Genomic DNA, 23,017 nt, shown 5'->3' on the forward strand with positions numbered 1-23,017 from the left:
ACAGTTATGAAAACATATTCTAGCTGTAATTGAATTTGCACACGCACACTTTCCTGGCACAGTTTGCATGTACTATAATTGGCTTGAGAGTCATTAGCTGGCCTGCATTATCACACATTAAACACTTAATTAGTCTGTTGAACATGAAGCATCAGTAGAGAATTACTAGTCTGACCTTTCCATAGATCACCACGTTAACAGAGCCCTTCAGAATGATGTACCATGACGTCCCCTCTTCCCCTTGATTAAACACTAGGAACAAAAGAGATCAATAATTAACATGAAACTTGTTTGATTATAATAGCACAGAAACATTTATCAGAGCACAGATTAGGCAGATAAATTCAGATTACCGGCAGTCATTTAAATCTGTTTGTTTCTGTGTGGTTTGACTTAAAAAGTTCATGGTATAATCATTTTGACACTTACACACTGTGCCTGCTTTTGCATGCGACTCAAATATTAGAACACCAGCTAGTTCCCTCTTCACCTGAGGAGGAAAGAGAATATAATAGACTCAATGTCACCATGTAATTATGAAAAAAAGAAAATCAGCTTTATTTGAAAGCAGGTGATATTTTAAACAATACACACATATAAAATCTCAGCTTGATATTCATTTTAATGCACAATTGTCTCATTCCAAAACCATGTAACTTGTTTTTTTCCCCCTCTGTGGAAAACTGTAAAGCGGAGTCTAAGAAACAGACCAAAATTCATAATTTAATGAAAATTATACCTGTTAAATCTCTTTTATGTACATTCAAATGTGGCGTGTCAAGATATGCCACACCAGGTTTGATATTAATGACATGGTTTGTTATTGAATATCTCATTACTGAAGTCAAATGTGCTCAAAGCAGCTTTTTCAGTGAATAATGACTTCAATTTTAGTCTGTTTCTTCACACAATCTGATCTCAAAAGACTTTTATTAAATATTAAATATAGCATAGACTTGTGTACACTTGTGAGAAAATCGAGAAGAACACTTTTAAAAAGAGTGCTTATTATGAAAATAATATACTTTAAAAGAATATATGCGGACTGAATGTAATGTTTTCGGACACTTAATTGCATGTTAACTGCAATTAAATAAAAATGTATTATAGTAAATATTTAGATTAAACACATTTAGCTGCTTTTTTTTACCCGCTTAAGTAGAACTTAAAGAGTTAGTTCACACAAAACTGAAAATTCTATCATTAATTACCTCATGTCGTTAAGACCTCAAGACCATCTTTTGAACACAAATTGATAAAATCCGTGTACTCTCTGACTCGTCCATAGACAGCAATATAATCAATACATTCAAGGTCCAAAAAGGTAGTACCGTAAAAATAGTCGATGTGACTGCAGTGGTTCAACCTTAGTGTTATGAAGCGACAAGAATACTTTTTATGTGCCAAATAAACAAAATAACGACTTTATTACATCTTCTCTTCTGAGCTGGCGTTCTGATGTAGAACCTGGAAGCACTAAATGTAAACAGTGTAAGAGTATGACACAGAAGAGGAGACATTGTTGAATAAAGTTTCTTCATAAAATTAAGGTTGACCACAGCAGTCACATCAACTGTTTTAACCATGTCTGTTTAACTTTCTGGACCTTGAAAGTGTTGATTATATTGCTGTCTGTGGACAAGTCATAAACCTCTCGGATTTCATCAAAAATATCTTAGTTTGTGTTCTGAAGATGAACGAAGGTCTTACTGGTGTAGAACAACATGATAGAAATGTAATTTTTGGGTGAACTAACCCTTTAAGTACTTTAATTTATATTGAAGCTTGTATCATGTATTTAATTAAATATATTTGTATCATGTATTTAATTAAATTATTACAGATTTCATATAAATATATAAAATCTGTAATATTGTTGCAATACAATACATTTAAAATATATTAACTCTAAATCTAATATAGAATAACATGCTATAGTTAAAATTATAATTAAAATACTTTACAAACCCGATTCCAAAAAAGTTGGGACACTGTACAAATTGTGAATAAAAACAGAATGCAATGATGTGGAAGTTTAAGATTTCAGGTGATGATAGAATTTTCATTTTTGTCTCAATCGTTCTTTTACTGAAATGTGTGTAAAACTAGTTTCCTCTAACCTAATATAAGCCACGTACTCACTGCAGCAAAATTTGGTTGTCAATTCAGCTTTTAGTGCTTAATCTTGTTCTGTACACACACACATTGTTCAGTAGTTTACAAGTGTGACATTTGCATTCTACAACTGAATTAAAAGTGCAGGTAGTGGGAAATTCACTGCGGTATGTACAGAACCGAACTGAACATCTAGTTGTTTATGACGTATCAGAGATACACTACATTGCAAAAAGTTTTGGGATGCCTGCCTTTACGTGCACATGAACTTTAATGACATCCCATTCTTAATCCGTAGGGTTTAATATGGAGTTGGCCCACCCTTTGCAGCTATACCAGCTTCAACTCTTCGGGGAAGGCTTTCCACAAGGTTTAGGAGTGGGTTTATGGGAATTTTTGACCATTCTTCTAGAAGCGTATTTGTGAGGTCAGGCAGTGATGTTGGCGAGAAGGCCTGGCTCACAGTCTCCACTCTAATTCATCCCAAAGGTGTTCTATTGGGTTGAGGTCAGGACTTTCAGGCAGGCCAGTCAAGTTCCTCCACACCAAACTCACTCATCCATGTCTTTATGGACCTTGCTTTGTGCACTGGTGCACAGTCATGTTGGAACAGGAAGGGGTCATCCCCAAACTGTTCCCACAAAGTTGGGAGCATGAAATTGTCCAAAATGTCTTGGTATGCTGAAGAATTAAGAGTTCCTTTCACTGGAACTAAGGGGCCAAGCCCAACCCCTGAAAAATAACCCCACACCATAATCCCCCATCTACCAAACTTACATTTGGCACAATGCAGTCAGGCAAGTATCGTTCTCCTGGCAACCACCAAACCCAGACTCGTCCATCGGATTGCCAGACAGAGAAGTGTCATTCGTCACTCCAGAGAACACGTCTCCACCGCTCTAGAGTCCAGTGGCAGTGTGCTTTACACCACTGCATCTGAAGCTTTGCATTGCATGGCATTGCTTTACGTGAAGCTCTCTATGCACTGTTCTTGAGCTAATCTGAACTGAGGTCTGTAGCTATTGACTCTGCAGAAAGTTGGCGACTTCTGCGCACTGTGTGCCTCAGCATATGCTGACCCCGCTCTGTGATTTTATGTGGCTGACCACTTCATGGCTGAGTTGCTGTTGTTCCCAATTGCTTCCACTTTGTTATGATTCCACTAACAGTTCACTGTTGAATATTTAGTAGTGAGGAAATTTCACGAATGGACTTATTGCACAGGTGGCAATCTATCACGGTACCACACTTGAATTCACTGAGCTCCTGAGAGTGACCCATTCTTTCACAAATGTTTTGTAGAAGCAGTTTGCATGCCTAGGTGCTTTATTTTATATATCTGTGGCCATAGAAGTGATTGGAACACTTGAATTCAATGATTTGGAGGGGTGTCCCAATACTTTAGGCAATATAGTCTCTCTTCTGTGTGTGCAGTACAAGCAAATCACAGGGAAAGGAGTACAAGCCTTGACTCATTCGTGTTGCCAGATCCTGCTAGAAAAACAGCAAACAAGAACAAGCCCATAAACAAAAACTAAATAAATCAAAATGCTTTATGCTGAAAATAATACCAAAATATCATGACCTGCACCTGCTCACTTAATAACTCCATAAACGTGATAGCTTTATGAGCCAACCTTAAACAAGACCAAAAAACACTTATATTAAGTGGGCATGGCAACACTGCAAGTGTGCTCACTGTAAAGCAGCCTACAAGCATCAACAAAACACACCACCTCCGTCGAGTGCGCTTTAGGTAAAATTGTTGAACATAATAATGAGTCTTTTGTCACTGTAATATTACTTCGGCCAAAATAGCGGAGACTAAACGCGAGATGCCAGAATGTTCCGTACAAACACAGAACGATAATTTAAGGGACCGTTATGTGGACTTACAGTGGTAGAGAGATGTGATAAGGCTTTTATATGAAGCAGCTCCTCATAAATGATCTCCAGGTCATCTACTGTCCTCTGGTCAGGCCTGCAGTGCAGAGCAGAAAGGACAATAATGTCATTGGGCAGTGATGACTCTGGAACTTACTCCGACATTTTAAAAAGTGTTGTCCTGGTGCAGATTTTACATCTTAAAGGACCTTTAAAAGGTCTTTGCTTCAGTTACAGCATGCATATAAACGTCTAATCTGTCTTTGGAGAGTTTCAGACTATCAGAATTGTGGGAAAGTTCATAGGAAAGCAGCCAAACAGTAGCAGATATAGATCAGATCACTTTGAGGCACTTCTCTTTATAACCCAGAGCCCTCTGGGAGACGTAATGACTCATATTAGCAGGCACTGATGTTTCTGAGGAAGAACGTACTGTTTCCGCAAGATCATTCGCAGATGGGCGTCAGGTCCGATCTGAGAGAGGAGCAGGAGGGTGTCCTGCAGTTCTTCATCACTCTCCTTCTGCTCTTCCTCATTGGGGAGGGGTGCCTCCTCTGTCTCATCGTCCAGGAAGCGATAAAACAGATACTTATCTTGGAAACTCAGCTCCTGGTCCACTGCAGCAAAACACAGAACAGGAACCACAAACAACATATAAACAGTAACACTCTTACAGTGAAATTATCATCTGGATAATAGATCTTAATTAAGAGCTCCCTCAAACTGTTTTGTGGTCATAATTTGTGCTGTAATTTAGTTAAGCAGTCACTGACCTGCATGTAATGGGTGATTACACGTAAACTACTGCTCAAAAGTTTGGGGTCTGTAATAGTTTATAATGTTTTTGAAAGAAGTCTCTTATGTTCACCAATTTATTTGATGAAAAACAGAAAAATGAGCCTTTTTTGTAACAATGTGATTTGATCAGTTTATACATTCTTACTGTATATAAGTATTCATTTCTTTAAAAAAAAAAATGTGACTCTAAACTTTTGAAAGTCAATGAGTATGACACACTCACCGTGGTTTAAGACTCCCTCCTCCAGCAACACCTGCCACATCCCCACAGCCTGAACACGAGAGTGCACACAGGAAGTGTGCTGCATCAGCCAATCAACAAGCTCTGTGCCCATACAGCACCGCCTACAACAAACACAGGTGTGCAGAATACTTGAAATAATCCATTTAACCACTCAACACAAGTATTTTGGGACATTTTTAATTTTAGAGGCAAAAAACAAACAAACAAACTAAAATAAATTAGCAAAATGTCCCAAAATAAAAATGAAATAAAAAAATACAAATGATCGATCGCTCTTGTGTGGGTTAATTAACCTTGAAGTGCGCTCCCGGAGAATAAAAAAAAAATATATATATATATATATATATATATATATATATAGGCTATATATTAATGTAATATAACTATAGAATATAAAATAATATAAAAAAAATTTTAAACTTCACCTCAATTTGTAATAATTTAAATATATACATTTATACAAAATAGATCTACATTTCTCAAAATAATTCATGGTGATAACAAAAAAATGTGCCATAGTTTATGATATTATAGTTTTTACTCCACTACATTTCATAAAAACACGTCGTTCCTTGTTATTTTGAACTGAAGAAATTGTCACCTGCTCCGATATGCAATAGCGGTATCCAATTTGTGAACGAGCTGATTATTTTCAGTTAACATATCACACTGAAAGATTCATTTTCGAGACAACAACTCATTGATTTAAATGATCCGATGTGATCAGAAATGATCAGAGCGAGTCTCCAGTTAGCAACTCACTGAATTCACAAGTCTGATTCAAAATGAGCCAAGAGCAGGAGATTCTGAGCTTGAGGATTTATACAAATGCAAATTATATTAAGGTCATGACTGTCAGTTGTTTGTGAACTAAATCTGCTGTAAAGGAGCAAGCTTTTAAAGCCCATTTTATGAAATGCCTGAATATGGACATGTCCATATTTGTGTATTACCGTCTGAACGGGGTAGGTTTTAGGTAAAAGCTAAACATAACATTAAAATAATGCAAATTAACACCCATGCATCTTTTCCTCTGCCGTACAATAATGTCATTTCTATTGAAATTTGTATGTGTAACATGTTCTGTTTTGGTTTAGTTTCATTGTGTTTTGGTTCTGTTTTCCCTGTTCTGGGCTGCGTCCGAAAACTGGAAAATGCTGCCTTCTGAGGACACATTTCAAGGTAAGAAGGCATCAAGACACGTCCGAATCCAATGTTAGCTTCACTTCCTGTCTCATGAGATACCTTCCTCAGATCGATTTTTGAAGGAAGCATGGATGTATCCTTAGCTGCCTTTGATATCCCACAATCCTGTGCTTTCCATTCTGTGACAGTTGAGCTAGAAACAAAGATGTGTCTGAAAGTTGCGTTTGCTGCTCAATTTGTGTATAAATGTACGATTTTGACCAATTTTATTTCAATTTTGATATCATTTCTATCAAGAAATTACTACTGTAATAATTAAATATTTATTTAGCTTGCTCTATATTGCTGTAGATCATCAAACTGTTATGCTGCCTCAGAAGTCTGTCCGAAATCAATTTCGTGAGGTGCCTTCATGCATAAACGCTGTACAAGTCATTCTCTTATAAGACAGCGAGGCAGCAAGACAGCTACCTAGGTTTTCGGACGCAGCCCTGGTTCCCTAGTTAGTTTCCTTGGTTGTTAATTAGTTCCACGCACCTGTTTCAGCCCTCAGTTTCCTTTGTTTCATTGTCTGGTACTGTTTATGTTTAATTATGGTTATTTCCTGAGCTTCTTCCCTATGATTCTCCTATGTGTCCATTGTTACAACTGGTGTAGACAGGTTTATTAAACGAAGTCCTTATATAGGGAGTGCTGATGATCAAGTCCAGGTGCAGTTAATCAGTGATGATGGGGAGATGGTGAGGAAGTGGGTGCAGGTGTGGAAACAAGGAGGATCATGGGATATGGAGTCTGGGACAGAAGGGAACTGTGACAGTACCTCCCCCTTCCGGTAGGCGCAATCTCACACCATAGATGGAGCAACCGGGGAGGGGGGGTGGGCGCCCTGGAGACCTACACGTGGGTGAGGGAGGTTCAGGCAGGTACGGAGGTCTCCAGGGCGGATCTAGAACCTTGGGCGGCCATGGCGGGTCAGGAGCCTCGGAAGGCCATGGTGGATCCTGAGCCCCACCCACATGTGTCCCACCCACGGGGAGCAGATTCTGGGAAACTTGGAACGGACTCGTGGAGAACTGGAGCTGGCTTGTGGAGAACTGGAGTGGACTCGAAGAGAACTGGAGCAACAGGTTCCGTCCAAAAGTCTATCAACCACTCGTTCTCCTCTGGTGAGGGTTAATGGCCGCTTCCACCATACACTGGAGGTCTGGTTGGTTCGGCGGCAGGTTTCACTGCAGGCTTGGGCAGCTCGGCGGTGACCATTTCATGGCGGGCCCTTGCAGCGGCAGCCATTTTCTTTGGCCGCTTGGGCTTCGCGGTGGCCATCTTTGGCAGCTTGGGTTTTGCAGCGGCCTTTTTCCTTGGCGGCTGCTTAGGCTTTACGGCAGCCATCTTCTTGGGCGGCTTGGGCTTAGAGACAGGCAGGACAAAATGGGCAGACCCACTGGAGGGATATGTGGAGGAAACTGGCAGTAGGCGAACTGACCAGGCCGCGTGTTTCTCTGAGGGGACTGGATGAGGAAGACACGTCTTTTTTTGAACCTCTTCAATTTCAAACTTGGAACCATTTAAAAAAAGAATCAGATTAATAGACTCGACTAGGGAGAAGGAACAGGCAGGTTCAATATAACGAATAGTGTCCTCGTCCAGGCCCCTCAGAAAACAAGCGTTAAGTGGAGCATCTGGCCAGTTCACCATGCAAGAAAGCTCAGAGAATTCCTCCACGTACCTCTCCAGTGGGCGACCGTCCTGCCTGAGGATCCACAGACGGTCCACCGCTGTAGCATATCCCTTTGGGAGCACAGGAGAGATCGGGACTGTAGAAATACCCATCCTAGTAGAAGTTCTTTTTGTTGAGTCCGTTCTTCTGTTACAACTGGTGTAGATCAGCAGAGATGAGGCAGAATAGGAATTTCCACAAGAGACAGGTTTATTAAACGAAGGCGCAAAATGACAATCTGACACCATATACAAAGATAACAACACCAAGAAGATACAGGGAGTGCAGCGAACCGAGTCCTTATATAGGGAGTGCTGATGATCAAGTCCAGGTGCAGGTAATCAATGATGATGGGGAGATGACGAGGAAGTGGGTGTAGGTGTGGAAACAAGGAGGATCATGGGATATGGAGTCCGGGACAGAAGGGAACTGTGACATTCATGTTAGTGGAATTTATTATTAAAGACTCTTTTTGTTATCCTTTGTGATTGTGCGCTTACTACAGCCTACACAGCGCCTGACGGTATGTCATGTATTTAAATATATTTAAAATTTCATATAATGATGTAATTGCAATTTAGTACATTTAAAATGTGTTTACTTTAAATGTAGTATTGAATAACAGTTAAAATTATGATCAAGTACTTTAAATGTGCTTTAGTATGCTAGTCAACACATAAAAATAAGATTATTAAAACAATGATTTATTGATTAACATTGATGATGTATTTTAAAGTAAAAAAAAAAAAACATTATTATATACTTATTATTTATTTAAAGTGCACTTTAAATAAAATGTGATAGTGAAGAATAAATTGAAAAATATATGTAAATAATACTTAGTAGTACTTACCTGTATGTTTTTAGGTGGTACTTCCTGTCTCTGATCATTTGCGGTGCCCGGAACAAGATGGTGTTTCGTAACACTTTACCTGCCCGTAGGATCTTTTCTGATGGCACCTGAGAGACAAACATTAATACAGAGAAACAGAGAGAGAGACAGACATAAACCTCTCTATACATAATATAATGTTACACAATTCAACACTGTGACTGACTGGAGATGGACTGACAAACAGGATGGTTGTAATACCTGAGTAATGGATTTGGGGTGATGTTTGGTGGGACTTTGAATGAATGATTTCTAGAAAACAAAAGGATGATAATGTGGAACCATTAAGTTTATTCTTCAGTGTTTTGTTAACCTTTATACAAAACAAATACATAGTGAAATACTGGTTCTGGCTGACAGAGTATACTGTAAAACGCTTCAATAGTAAATGACTGTATTTACTGTCTTACTTACTTATTTGAACCTATAATATGTTTAATTATCATGTTTCTTTCATGTTTATTAATTACTATAGAAAGATGAAATCCATATGAATCAACTTTAAAACTATATTTACACATCACTAATGTGGTAAGTAAATTATGGTCATAAACACATATTGATTACTTTGTACTCTATTCTCGGAATGTGCCAATTTGTCCTAATAAATCCATTAGCATGTGCTTTAATATGAGAACAAATGTAATCACAAGCAGCTTGTGTAGAATTCTGCTGATGTCCAGATATTCTCTTCTCATATCACATAAAAATTCATGTCATTATGTCAAGCAAGACCCGTGTCATATTGCAGTCTTTATCAGCGCATTGAACAGAAGGTGTGTCTGTGGCACTGCTTTCCCTCCTGCCGCACTGGAGGAACAACTCTGTGCCAGGGCCAGTGTGCTGCATTTTTAACCAAACCTTTTCAAATATTCATTATCATCCTCACCCAGGCTGTACTTCTACAGCAACACATGACCCACGATCAAACTCCACACAGTGTTTATTACTAGACGCAGTTCACAGTGCTTCTATCAATCAATGTGTTTCTGTGATGTATACTGTAAGTAGTTTTGCCAATAGAATTATCACATTACATTTGAGGCAAGACACTACAGGAAAACTGACTGTTTTTTCAAGTACTGGTCTATTTTGAGATACACTATATGGACAAAAGTTTTGGGACATTCCTATTAGTTCTTTAATTGAGGCGTTTCAATCACACCCATTGCCACAGGTATATAAAATCAAGCACTTAGCCCTGCAGTCTGTATTATCTAACATTTGTGGGGGGAAAAGAGGTTGTTCTGAAGTGCTCAGTGAATTCAAGTGTGGTACAATGATAGGATGCCACCTTTGCAATTAGTTCATCCATGCTAGAGTCCATGGTCAACTGTAAGTGGAATTATTGGAAAGTGGACGACTTTAGGAACAGCAGCAACTCAGCCACGAAGTGGAAGACCATGTAAAGTCACAGGGTCACCGAGTGCTGACGAGCGCAGTGGGTAAAAGTCACCAACCCTCTGCTGATTCCAAAGCTGAAGAGTTACAAACTTCCACTACCGTTAATATCAGCACAAAAACTGTGCGGCGGGAGCTTTGTGGAATGGGTTTCTATGGCCGAGCAGCTGCATGCAAGCCTCACATAACCAAGTACAATGCCAAGTGTTGGATGGAGTCTGGACTCTGGGGCAGTGGAAATGTACTCTATGGAGTTTGTCTGGGTTCGGCAGATGCCAGGAGACCGTTACCTGCCTGACTGCATTGTGTCAACTGTAATGCTTGTTGGAGGGGGGATAATGGTATGGGTCTGTTTTCCAGGGTTGGGCCAAGCCCCTTACTTCCAGTCAAGGAAATCTTATAGGGTAAGTTCACCCTCATTTTGTTCCATACCCGTAAGACCTTTGTTCATCTTTGGAGCACAAATGCACAAATAATGCATTCAAATTATTAACGCATTTAAAGCACTTACCCCTCTCCAGACCTACATAGGTCATCTGACATTTCATACAGTTGATTGATGATGAATATGATGAAGGGCAACAACTGATGTAGCCTACAGAATGTAGTTAGAATGACCCTAAAATTCAAGATACGAAATTCCACAGTTTGAGTTTTTGTCTCATATTTACATCATATGATATAGTGAAGCTATTTTACACGCGTTACACACATTAGTGCAATATCAGTGCTGTTTTTGTCCAAATTGCACAAGTGCAAATGCGATGAATCATATAAAATATTTCTGTCTGAAGCTACTTTTTTTGTCTATTTGGTGCTTTACACAATAATGACTTTAAATTATCTTTTGGGGGTAATTTCTCAGCCAAATTTGATGTACATTTAATTTACAATTAATTAGATTAATTAATCACCACATCATGTAATTAATTAGCTAAAAAAATTGTAATCGCTTGACAGCCCTGGTTCTGACATAAGCCCTATTCGGACGAGATTCGTTTTTCGGTGGGAGGTGGAGTAAAGTAATTTTACCTCAGGATGTCTGTAATATTGGCTAAAATTGGCTAATTTGCACGGGACAAGACATCTTAGTAAAACTAGCAGAAGTGGAAGGGGTAACACGATTTACGCACCGCCGTCACCTCCCTGTCGTCATGTGGGTATATGTTGCTTCCTGATACGTGCGAAATGTGCGAAAACTCATATAATCTAAATATATAAACTATAAATAACAGTTAGGTCCGATTTATTAATTCAATTCTGATTGGATTATGATGGTAATAGGCACTTAGCTAAAGATAAAATTAGTTTTGTGCCTATGACAATTGCTTCGATCTTCTTTTTGCTCTGAATGGTATGTAGAAAATACTAGAGGTTTGTCACAGACTTGTCCCACCACCTACAACACAAATGAATGTTTCTTCAAGTGCTTCCATGCTTGAAAAATGTGCAGAAAACTACTTTTAAACAGGAAATGATGGAATTTTACCGTACATATTTACAGCGGGTCTATTCGAACTGGATTAGTATTACCTGAGGTCATTTTTCCGGACCTTTTTACAGAAGGTAAAAGTCGCCGTAATCTTTACTGACATTGTCCGTAATGATTACAGAGATGTCACATTCGGACGGGACTAAAATCACAGAGAAGCTCTGGTAATAATTACTTTACCCCCACCTCCCCATGTAAAACTAATCCCATCCGAATAGGGCTACAGATGCATTGATGCATTCTGACATAGAACCCGGAAGCACTGCATTGTGTTTACAGTATGAAAAGATTCGGATACTAACACGGAAGAGAAGAAATTGTTGAATAAAGTTGTTATTTTTGTTTTGTTTGTTTTTTTTGTGCACAAAAAGTATTCTCGTCACTTCATAAAATGTAGCCACTGTAGTCACATGGACTATTTTAACGAGGTCTTTACCTCCTTTCTGGGTGGTAATTGTGTTGCTGTCTCAATTAGATCAGAGAGCTCTTGGACTTCAAAAAATATCTTCATTTCTGTTCTGAAGATTAATGAAGGTCTCACGGGTGTGAAATGACATGAGGGTGAGTAATTAATGACAGAATTTTCATTTTTGGGTGAACTAACCCTTTAATGCTTTAGCATACCAAGACATCTTAGACAATGCTATGGTTCCAACTTTGTGGGAACAGTTTGGAGAAGGCCCTTGTCTATTCCAGCATGATTATGCCCCAGTGCAAAAATCAAGGTCCATAAAGACATGGTTGGATGAGTCTGGTGTGGAAGAACTTGACTGGCACCTTTAGGATGAACTGGAATAGAGATTACGAGCCAGGCCTTCTCGTCCTACATCAGTGCCTGACCTCACAAATGCTCTACTGGATAAATGGCCAAAAGGTCCCACAGAAACACTCCAAAATCTTCTGCAAAGCTTTCCCAGAAGAGTGGAAGCAATCTCCAGTTCAGCAGCACTTACATACACCAAACTTTACAGTTTTATTCCTATCTATCTTTTAGAGATAAAAAATGGATATCCAAAATACCCTTAAAGGATTAGTTCACTTTCCTAATAATTTACTCACCCCCATGTCACCCCATGTATTTCTTTCTTCAGTCAAAAAAAAAAGAAATTAAGTTTTTGAGGAAAATATTCCAGGATTTTTCTCCATATAGTGGACTTCACTGGGGTTCAACGGGTTGAAGGTCCAAATGTCAGTTTCAGTGCAGCTTCAAAGAGCTCTACATGATCCCAGACGAGGAATGAGTGTCTTATCTAGAGAAATGATCTGTCATTTTCTAAAAGAAATAAAAATGATATACTTTGTAACCACAAATGCTCATCTTCCACTGCTCTGCGATGTGTCACGCAGCATTTTTATTTTGTTTTTTAGAAAATGATTGTTTCGCTAGACAAGACCCTTATAAGTCCACTCTATGGAGAAAAATCCTGGAATCTTTTCCTCAAAAACCATAATTTCTTTTCGACTGAAAAAAAGAAAGATATAAACATCTTGGATGACATAAGGGTGTGTAAATGATCAGGAAATTTTAATTCTGAAGTGAACTAATTTTGAACGTGGCTTTATCCAGTGTTCACATTTCTGTTCTGGTAATGTATGCAAATAAGTGCATTTTTAATTAGATAATGCCTCATTTTCATATTTAAACATAACATTTCCGAAAACTTGTAATACAAAATGTATCGTCTTAGTGTATAGTAATTAAACAACTGGGGAAATATGGTGATATCAGTTACAGCGAGTACGGAAAGTATTCAGACTCCCTTAAATTTTTCACTCTTTGTTATATTGCAGCCATTTGCTAAAATCATTTAAGTTCAATTTATTTCCTCATTAATGTACACACAGCACCCCATATTGACAGAAAAACACAGAATTGTTGACATTTTTGCAGATTTATTAAAAAAGGAAAACTGAAATATCACATGGTTCTAAGTATTCAGACCCTTTGCTCAGTATTTAGTAGAAGCACCCTTTTGATCTAATACAGCCATGAGTCTTTTTGGGAAAGATGTAACAAGTTTTTCACACCTGGATTTGGGGATCCTCTGCCATTCCTCCTTGCAGATCCTCTCCAGTTTTCAGGTTGGATGGTAAACGTTGGTGGACAGACATTTTTAGGTCTCTCCAGAGATGCTCAATTGGGTTTAAATCAGGGCTCTGGCTGGGCCATTCAAGAACAGTCACGGAGTTGTTGTGAAGCCACTCCTTCGTTATTTTAGCTGTGTGCTTAGGGTCATTGTCTTGTTGGAAGGTAAACCTTCGGCCCAGTCTGAGGTCTGAGGCTTCACTGTTGGGACTGTATTGGACAGGTGATGAGCAGTGCCTGGTTTTCTCCACACATAACGCTTAGAATTAAGGCCAAAAAGTTCTATCTTGGTCTCATCAGACCAGAGAATCTTATTTCTCACCATCTTGGAGTCCTTCAGATGTTTTTTTAGCAAACTCCATGCGGGCTTTCATGTGTCTTGCTCTGAGGAGAGGCTTCCGTCGGGCCACTCTGCCATAAAGCCCCGACTGGTGGAGGGCTGCAGTGATTGTTGACTTTCTAGAACTTTCTCCCATCTCCCGACTGCATCTCTGGAGCTCAGCCACAGTGATCTTTGGGTTCTTCTTTACCTCTCTCACCAAGGCTATTCTCCCCCGATAGCTCAGTTTGGCCGGACGGCCAGCTCTAGGAAGGGTTCTGGTCATCCCAAACGTCTTCCATTTAAGGATTATGGAGGCCACTGTGCTCTTAGGAACCTTAAGTGCAGCAGAAATTTTTTTGTAACCTTGGCCAGATCTATGCCTTGCCACAATTCTGTCTCTGAGCTCTTCAGGCAGTTCCTTTGACCTCATGATTCTCATTTGCTCTGACATGCACTGTGAGCTGTAAGGTCTTATATAGACAGGCTTTCCTAATCAAGTCCAGTCAGTATAATCAAACACAGCTGGACTCAAATGAAGGTGTAGAACCATCTCAAGGATGATCAGAAGAAATGGACAGCACCTGAGTTAAATATATGAGTGTCACAGCAAAGGGTCTGAAGACTTAGGACCATGTGATATTTCAGTTTTTCTTTTTTAATAAATCTGCAAAAATGTCAACAATTCTGTGTTTTTCTGTCAATATGGGGTGCTGTGTGTACATTAATGAGGAAAAATAAATGTATATTAAAAGGGAAATTAAGAAAATGGAAAGAAATGCACTGAAAATAGTGTTGAGAAAAAAATAGTATATATGAATTAAAGTCCTTGATCTTCTGAGAAAAAAAAAAAATTTAATATACTATGAAAATAATCTCAAAACTTGAATTGAAACTAAAAACTTTTTGTTCCAAACAAACACATTCTGTCCGCAATCCAGCCAAACTACACTAATGCAGAGCTTAACTCACACAGAACAGACTCTGAGCAGTATTAACAGTGAAATCATCAAGTTCAAATCAATTTAAGTATGTCAGTCTTCTTACAGCATGATTTGTCCACTTGGAGGGAGTGTCTTCCTACATTACATAACGACTCTGTAAGACGGATTCTGCCTTCTGTTACCAAAGCCACAAACAGACTTAAGTGAATAAAACAACACCATTATGCAAATCACAGACACTCTGTTGTGGCCATCATTGATTACCTGCTATTTAGATGCATCCTTATAGAACAATAAAAAAAGGAAAAACAAAGCACTTGAGCAGTGGATGAGCAGTGGACGGGAAATGACCCGAGAGGTCAGAGGAACAGGATCTCCAAATGGGCACATGCTCAGAAATGGGAGAGAGGGGATGCCAGAGCTGCCTAGTTCATTTTTAAATTTCAAACAAATGTATTCTTGTTCTGTCGAGGAGATGGTGGGAAGGAAGGATGTAGTTTTATCAGATCTGACGCAAACAGGAGAAATAAAAATAAGACTCAAACTCTCTGCTCATCAGGTGAGCCAAACACGGGCTTTAAGGGACTTCACATTAGCAGACTAGGAGAAATCCATTCTCTGTGTATGTTTTTTGGACATTGTTTATTTACAACAGAGAAGCTGAAGTTGTTTCATCATAAGTTTTCTTCCTGGTGTGAGAGTTTGTATCAGATTTCACAGCAGCACTAGATTTTTCACAAACCACCTCAAAATGAGGGCAAAAATTACATTAAAGGTGCCCTACAACCAGTTTTTGCAAGATGTAATATAAGTCTAAGGTGTCCCCTGAATGTGTCTGTGAAGTTTCAGCTCAAAATACCCCATAGATTTTTTTAAATTATTTTTTTTTAACTGCCTATTTTGGGGCATCATTAACTATGCACCGATTCAGGCTGCGGCCCCTTTAAATCGCGCGCTCCCTGCCTTGTCCTTGCTTGCTTACCTAGTCTGATGATTCAGCTGTGCACAGATCCAGACATTAATACTGGCTGCCCTTGTGTAATGCCTTGAACATGGGCTGGCATTTGCAAATATTGGGGCGCACATATTAATGATCCAGACTGTTATGTAACAGCCGGTGTTATGTTGAGATTTGTCTGTTATTCGGATGTCTTTTAAACAAATGAGATTTACACAAGAAGGAGGAAACTGTATTGAACTCTTGTTATTTAACTATGCCAAGGTAAATTCAATTTTTGATTCTAGGGCACCTTTAAAAATTATTATGCAGACAGACGTGAACATGCACAGTCTTACACTGTGATAGTTTAATATTGTTGAATGAGTAACAGTTCAAATGAAAACTCTATTAACATTTATGCATTTCATTTATGTGCATCTTTACATGCCATACTTGAATGCATGCTAACACGGATGAGGCAGAGGGGACGATTATCAACGAATTAATTAAATTTCAATCGGTTCCTCACATATTATATTATATGACTACAAATGACTCAGAGAATATGGTGAAAGAATCATATGTACTACTGTTTTGATATTTTTTGGGTATTTTATTGGACAGCACCAGTCCCCCATTCACTTTCATTGCATGGGAAAGAGCACTCAAGAAATTTTGCTAAACTTCTGTGTTCAACTGAAGAATATTACATGGAAAGACATGAGGATGAGTAAATGATGACAGACTTTGCACTTTTGGGGTCCACAGGATGACAATCACAGAGACTGTCATCAGATAGTCATGACTCCGGACAGGAGAGTGAACATGTGACCTGACTGTACAGATGATCAGTGATTTCAAAGATAGAAGCTTGTATTTTTGGGCTAAAACAAACCTTATTTAAGTGTTTGGATGATGATCCGGAAGAACTGTTGCTCAGATTCTCTTTGTCGGGCATTCCTGTGAAAAAAAAAAAGACAAATACAATTAATTAAATAAAGATCAAGACTTTAAAATCTAAGATGAGCATCAATGCAAGGCAATCAATCAAGGCAAGATTAAAATGCAGCAGATTCAGCAGAAGCGATAAGTAAGTAAGAAGATTAAATATGTGTGTAAAGTCATCATGGGGATGCAGGATGTGTGTAATCTTCAGTAATGGGTCCTGAGGGGCCGCGGGGAGAAGGGGGGGGTCATTACCCACAACACAAAAGCTTTCTCCTTCAGGAACAATAACTCAGTCCTGGATGACTTTCATCTATGATAAAACAGCACATCCCTCTTCATATACACAGAGAGCACAGTCTCTTACTGAATTCTGCACATCAGCATAGAAATATCGCTAACACTTTACAATAAGGTCCTATTAGTTAACATTGCATTAAGTAAAATTAACTAACAATGAGCATTTCATTTACAGTGTTTGTTAATCTTAGTTAAAGGGATAGTTCCCCTAAAAATGAAAATTTGATGTTTATCTGCTTACCCCCAGGGCATCCAAGATGTAGGTGACTTTGTTTCTAAATTAAACCCTGCGGCTCGTGACAACACATTGATGTCCTAAGACACGAAACGATCGGTTTGGGCGAGAAACCAAACTGTATTTATATAATTTTTTTACCTCTAATACACCACTATGTCCAACTGCCTTGAGCATCCGGTTGGTCAGTTCTGAAAATGCGCTCTGATGCCAGAAGTGATCTCTCGCGCATATGTCAATAAGTGTAAGAGATCACTTCTGGCATCAGAGTGCATTCACACCTCACCAACCGGATGCTCAAGGCAGTTGGACATAGTGGTGTATTAGAGGTAAAAAAATTATATAAATACCATTTGGTTTCTCGCCCAAACCGATCGTTTCGTGTCTTAGGACATCAATGTGTCGTCACGAGCCGCAGGGTTTAATTTGGATTTGTCTGTGCATGTTTTTTTTTTGACTCTTATAGATGGAGTTCCTATTGCCATGCATTATACTACTGACAGACGGCAACGGTTGGAGTTAAAAATCATCATTTGTGTTCTACTGAAGAAACAAAGTCACCTACATCTTGGATGCGCTGGGGGTAAGCAGATAAACATCAAATTTTCATTTTTGGGTGAACTATCCCTTTAATAAAAATTCAGCACAAATAGGCATAAGAGTTCCAGCATAGTGGAATGACGCCAAACACTACCATTCAAAAGTTTGGGGTCAGAACGTTTTTTTTTTTTTTTTTAAGAAATTAATTATTCAGCAAAGGATGAATTAAATTGATCAAAATGGACAGTAAAGACCGTTACATTATTACAAAAGATTTGTTTCAAATGAAAGCTTAACTTTCTATTAAAAAAATCCTGGAAAAAATGTAAATTCCAGACCAAGTATTTAACGCTGCAGCCTCACAGCGGCATTACACACAGCAGTAATAGACATTTTGGTTGACTACCTGCTGTATTACGAATTCCAAAATGTGATGCAGCAAAACTGTTTACAACATTGATCATAATCAGAAATGCTCCCTGAGCAGTATATTAGAATGTTTTCTGAAGGATCATGTGATACCGAAGATGGGAGTAAATTTTTCATTTTTATTTATTAGTATTTCAAGTATTATTATATATATATATATATATTCAGTATTATTGTTTTTATTGTATTTTTGATCAAATAAATGCAGCCTTGGTGAGCAGAAGAGACTTTCAAACACCTCAATCACAAACTTTTGAGGTATTTTCCTCACAAAAAGCTATTGTATGGCTTCAGAGGACATGTAACAAGCACACAAGTTGCACTACTTACAGTAAATGATACTTTCAAGGTGATTTTTGCTTTTTACAATGTGCTTCAGGTTTATGAAAAATAGCAGTTTAGAAATTCTGAACAACTGTGTTCCGCAGAAGAATGACAGTCATAAGTGTGGAACAACATCAGTGAGTAAATTGAGGAAGACAAGTGTTTTACTTACTGTCAGCATTTGAGACACTCTCCATAACACCATAGGGAGGGACCAGTAGACCAGCCATACACTGACGATAATTCTGAAAGACACAAACACTCTAGTCACAAGACAGCATAAACAAAGAAACCGAGGATATGAGTAATAAACGACAAAAAAAATCTCTTTTTGTGAAAGCTTCATCAGTTATTCCAGAGAAAAACATGTTTGTCTTCTCAATCTTTCATCTTTCCTTTTCATTGAGCATCACCAATGCCTATTTTTAACCCTTCCCTACAAATCTCCTGCTATAGAGTTTTTCACGATCCAGTCAACTCCTGATGGATAAAATCAAATCCTGTCACATATTTTTTATTTTTTTTGGGGAAATACATCAGATTGCAGAGGTAAGTGAATTGTAAACACAATTTCTTGCGTACTTAAAGCATATTGGGTAAAAGAGTTTATCATTCTGTATATGATTAATATACGCACATATGCATGAACGCACACACAAACACACACATATGCTCAGTGTTATGTAAATGCTATAGCCATCAAAGAAAGCACACACATGAAAGAAACCATAAACCTCATCCCTCAGCTGAGTCTGGTTTTTCTTTTTAGTACCCAAACATCCAATTAAGTTTCTTGCCATAGTCTCCTAAAATCTATAGTTTTTCTTTGGAGCTGCAGCCGAGAACGATGGACTCAACATACTAAGAACACATAAAGAAAGCAGTTTCAGAAGAAGAGTTTGGAGGCAGTGCCATCTGTAATCTCTTTAATCAGGTCTGACTGCAGATCAGAAGGGATTACGCTGGATTAAATCAATATTTCTGAATCAAAGATCAGACAGCACACACAGGTCACACACATATGCACATTGCTGACACAGAGCTCATGACATACACACACTTACAACATTTCAAATACTATTGCAGGTACCACCTCTTATCTCTAATCCCACCATGGAATGAACTTTTATACCTCTATCAAATATGTCTTAATATAATGGACCAACAATATCACAATGTTAAAGACATAATTTACACTAAAATAATATATTTAAGTGTGAACGGAATTTAATGTTTTCAGAACCTTAACTGCATTATAATTGTGATTAAATGAAAATGTATTACAGTTTAAATTTATATCAAATGCAAATAGTAGAGCACTTTTTTTACCCACTTAAGTAGGACTTATTCATATGTAATTTCACAATTACTTGAAATATTATTTCGAAATGTGGTTAAAGTGTACTGACAAGCATTTATGGTGAACAAAAAATATACTATAATCATTTGTATTGATTGATTGATTATTTAAATACACTTCTAATTACACAGTTGTAATGATGAAGTTGCAATTTAGTGCACTTAAAATAAATTAACTCTAAATGTAATACTGAATAACACACTAGAGATAAAATTATCAAGTACTTTACATGTGCTTTAGTATGTTAGTCAAGACATGAAAATAAGTGTACTTTAAAACACAAAAGTTTATTAAAACAATGATTTAAAATACACTTTTACACTTTAAGTACACTTTTTAAGTTTACTTAAGTGTGTTAAGAATCCTATGAAAGTGTACTGTACTTTTTTACAAACCCGATTCCAAAAAAGTTGGGACACTGTACAAATTGTGAATAAAAAAAGGAATGCAATAATTTACAAATCTCATAAACTTGTATTTTATTCACAATAGAATATAGATAACATATCAAATGTTGAAAGTGAGACATTTTGAAATGTCATGCCAAATATTGGCTCATTTTGGATTTCATGAGAGCTACACATTCCAAAAAAGTTGGGACAGGTAGCAATAAGAGGCCGGAAAAGTTAAATGTACATATAAGGAACAGCTGGAGGACCAATTTGCAACTTATTAGGTCAATTGGCAACATGATTGGGTATAAAAAGAGCCTCTCAGAGTGGCAGTGTCTCTCAGAAGTCAATATGGGCAGAGGATCACTAATTCCCCCAATGCTGCGGCGAAAAATAGTGGAGCAATATCAGAAAGGAGTTTCTCAGAGAAAAATTGCAAAGAGTTTGAAGTTATCATCATGTACAGTGCATTATATCATCCAAAGATTCAGAGAATCTGGAACAATCTCTGTGCGTAAGGGTCAAGGCCGGAAAACCATACTGGATGCCCGTGATCTTCGGGCCCTTAGACGGCACTGCATCACATACAGGAATGCTACTGTAATGGAAATCACAACATGGGCTCAGGAATACTTCCAGAAAACATTGTCGGTGAACACAATCCACCGTGCCATTCGCCATTGCCGGCTAAAACTCTATAGGTCAAAAAAGAAGCCATATCTAAACATGATCCAGAAGCGCAGGCGTTTTCTCTGGGCCAAGGCTCATTTAAAATGGACTGTGGCAAAGTGGAAAACTGTTCTGTGGTCAGACTAATCAAAATTTGAAGTTCTTTTTGGAAAACTGGGACGCAGTGTCATCCGGACTAAAGAGGACAAGGACAACCCAAGTTGTTATCAGCGCTCAGTTCAAAAGCCTGCATCTCTGATGGTATGGGGTTGCATGAGTGCGTGTGGCATGGGCAGCTTACACATCTGGAAAGGCACCATCAATGCTGAAAGGTATATCCAAGATCTAGAACAACATATGCTCCCATCCAGACGTCGTCTCTTTCAGGGAAGACCTTGCATTTTCCAACATGACAATGCCAGACCACATACTGCATCAATTACAACATCATGGCTGCGTAAAAGAAGGATCCGGGTACTGAAATGGCCAGCCTGCAGTCCATTTTTTCACCCATAGAAAACATTTGGAGCATCATAAAGAGGAAGATGCGACAAAGAAGACCTAAGACAGTTGAGCAACTAGAAGCCTGTATTAGACAAGAATGGGACAACATTGAGCAACTTGTCTCCTCAGTCCCCAGACGTTTGCAGACTGTTATAAAAATAAGAGGGGATGCCTCACAGTGGTAAACATGGCCTTGTCCCAACTTTTTTGAGATGTGTTGATGCCATGAAATTTAAAATCAACTTATTTTTCCCTTAAAATGATACATTTTCTCAGTTTTAACATTTGATATGTCATCTATGTTGTATTCTGAATAAAATATTGAAATTTGAAACTTCCACATCATTGCATTCTGTTTTTATTCACAATTTGTACAGTGTCCCAACTTTTTTGGAATCGGGTTTGTAAGTAGGCCTACACTTATTTTATTTAATTAATTTTATATTATCTGCAAGTACTGTTTTTAAATACTGAACATTTATGATTTGAAGTACACATTCAATACAATTAAGCACACTTCTTTTTCGGAAAATATCACTAAGCTTTCTTTTATCAAAATATTACAGTTAAGTGATCATAGGGATGAAATTATTTTCAGTAGTTTGTGAGAATCTCATTTTTCTGGTGTTCTAGACTAACAAAAATTACCAATTTATTAAGAAATAATAGTGTTTTTTGTTTCCTTTCATGAAGCAAAATATTTCAAACAAAATATGTTGGGAAAAAAAGGATGATAGTCAGAGAGCAAACAATCAAAGTTACTAGACAGTTCAAGCTGACATCAAATTCTAGAAAGACAGATAGATAGATAGACGGACAGATAGTACTATTGGGCAAGGCACTTAACCTTGGATATCTCTGGAGAAGAGCATTAGTATACTTTATGTTGCTTTGGACAAAAACATCTTCTAATTATAGACACATGAGAGAGATTAGTGCCCATTTAGTGTTCGGCAAGAGAGCAGAAAGTCCAGCTCGTCCATCAAGGTCAGGTAATGTGTTTAAGACCCCACCACATGCAGAGGTTCGTACATCCCCAAAGACCATATTCAATATGTCGATAAATTCAATTCATATCTGTTTTGATCCATCAAACCCAACACAGAAGTGAAGACCTTAATCTTATACATCACTGTCTGTATAGGATTCAGATTTGAGAAAATGCAACATAGCAGCTATTAAGTTATGATTCATAAATATCATCATATAGCAGGAGTGTGACAGAATAAGAAGATTTTATCACTCTCAAAACTGAATGTTTTAGTAACAGGAGGTGCCAATAAATTAATCCCAGTGACTAATGACACAGAGGCGGCCTGAGCCATTAACCAGGACACCTGG

General features: G+C 38.1%; 1 protein-coding gene across 3 annotated transcripts in view; it reads right to left on the reverse strand.

Moving 5' to 3' along the window:
* The window catches only part of rapgef4a (Rap guanine nucleotide exchange factor 4a), an 81,384-nt gene that overhangs the window by 30,234 nt on the left and 28,133 nt on the right, over positions 1 to 23,017 (reverse strand). For 2 of the 3 annotated variants that reach the window (XM_067408990.1, XM_067408989.1), the window contains exons 2-10: positions 18,924 to 18,996; positions 16,874 to 16,938; positions 8,998 to 9,048; positions 8,758 to 8,864; positions 5,021 to 5,142; positions 4,433 to 4,616; positions 4,012 to 4,096; positions 430 to 490; positions 176 to 252 (exon numbers count right to left, since the gene is read on the reverse strand). In XM_067408990.1, the coding sequence (XP_067265091.1) occupies positions 176 to 252; positions 430 to 490; positions 4,012 to 4,096; positions 4,433 to 4,616; positions 5,021 to 5,142; positions 8,758 to 8,864; positions 8,998 to 9,048; positions 16,874 to 16,938; positions 18,924 to 18,981 (810 nt within the window). In that variant the 5' untranslated portion in view covers positions 18,982 to 18,996. The remainder of the gene's footprint in view (positions 1 to 175; positions 253 to 429; positions 491 to 4,011; positions 4,097 to 4,432; positions 4,617 to 5,020; positions 5,143 to 8,757; positions 8,865 to 8,997; positions 9,049 to 16,873; positions 16,939 to 18,923; positions 18,997 to 23,017) is intronic. The other variant, XM_067408991.1, reaches the window with a different exon arrangement.

The sequence above is a fragment of the Chanodichthys erythropterus genome, chromosome 14 (assembly GCF_024489055.1).
Source record: "Chanodichthys erythropterus isolate Z2021 chromosome 14, ASM2448905v1, whole genome shotgun sequence".
Lineage (NCBI taxonomy): Eukaryota > Metazoa > Chordata > Actinopteri > Cypriniformes > Xenocyprididae > Chanodichthys > Chanodichthys erythropterus.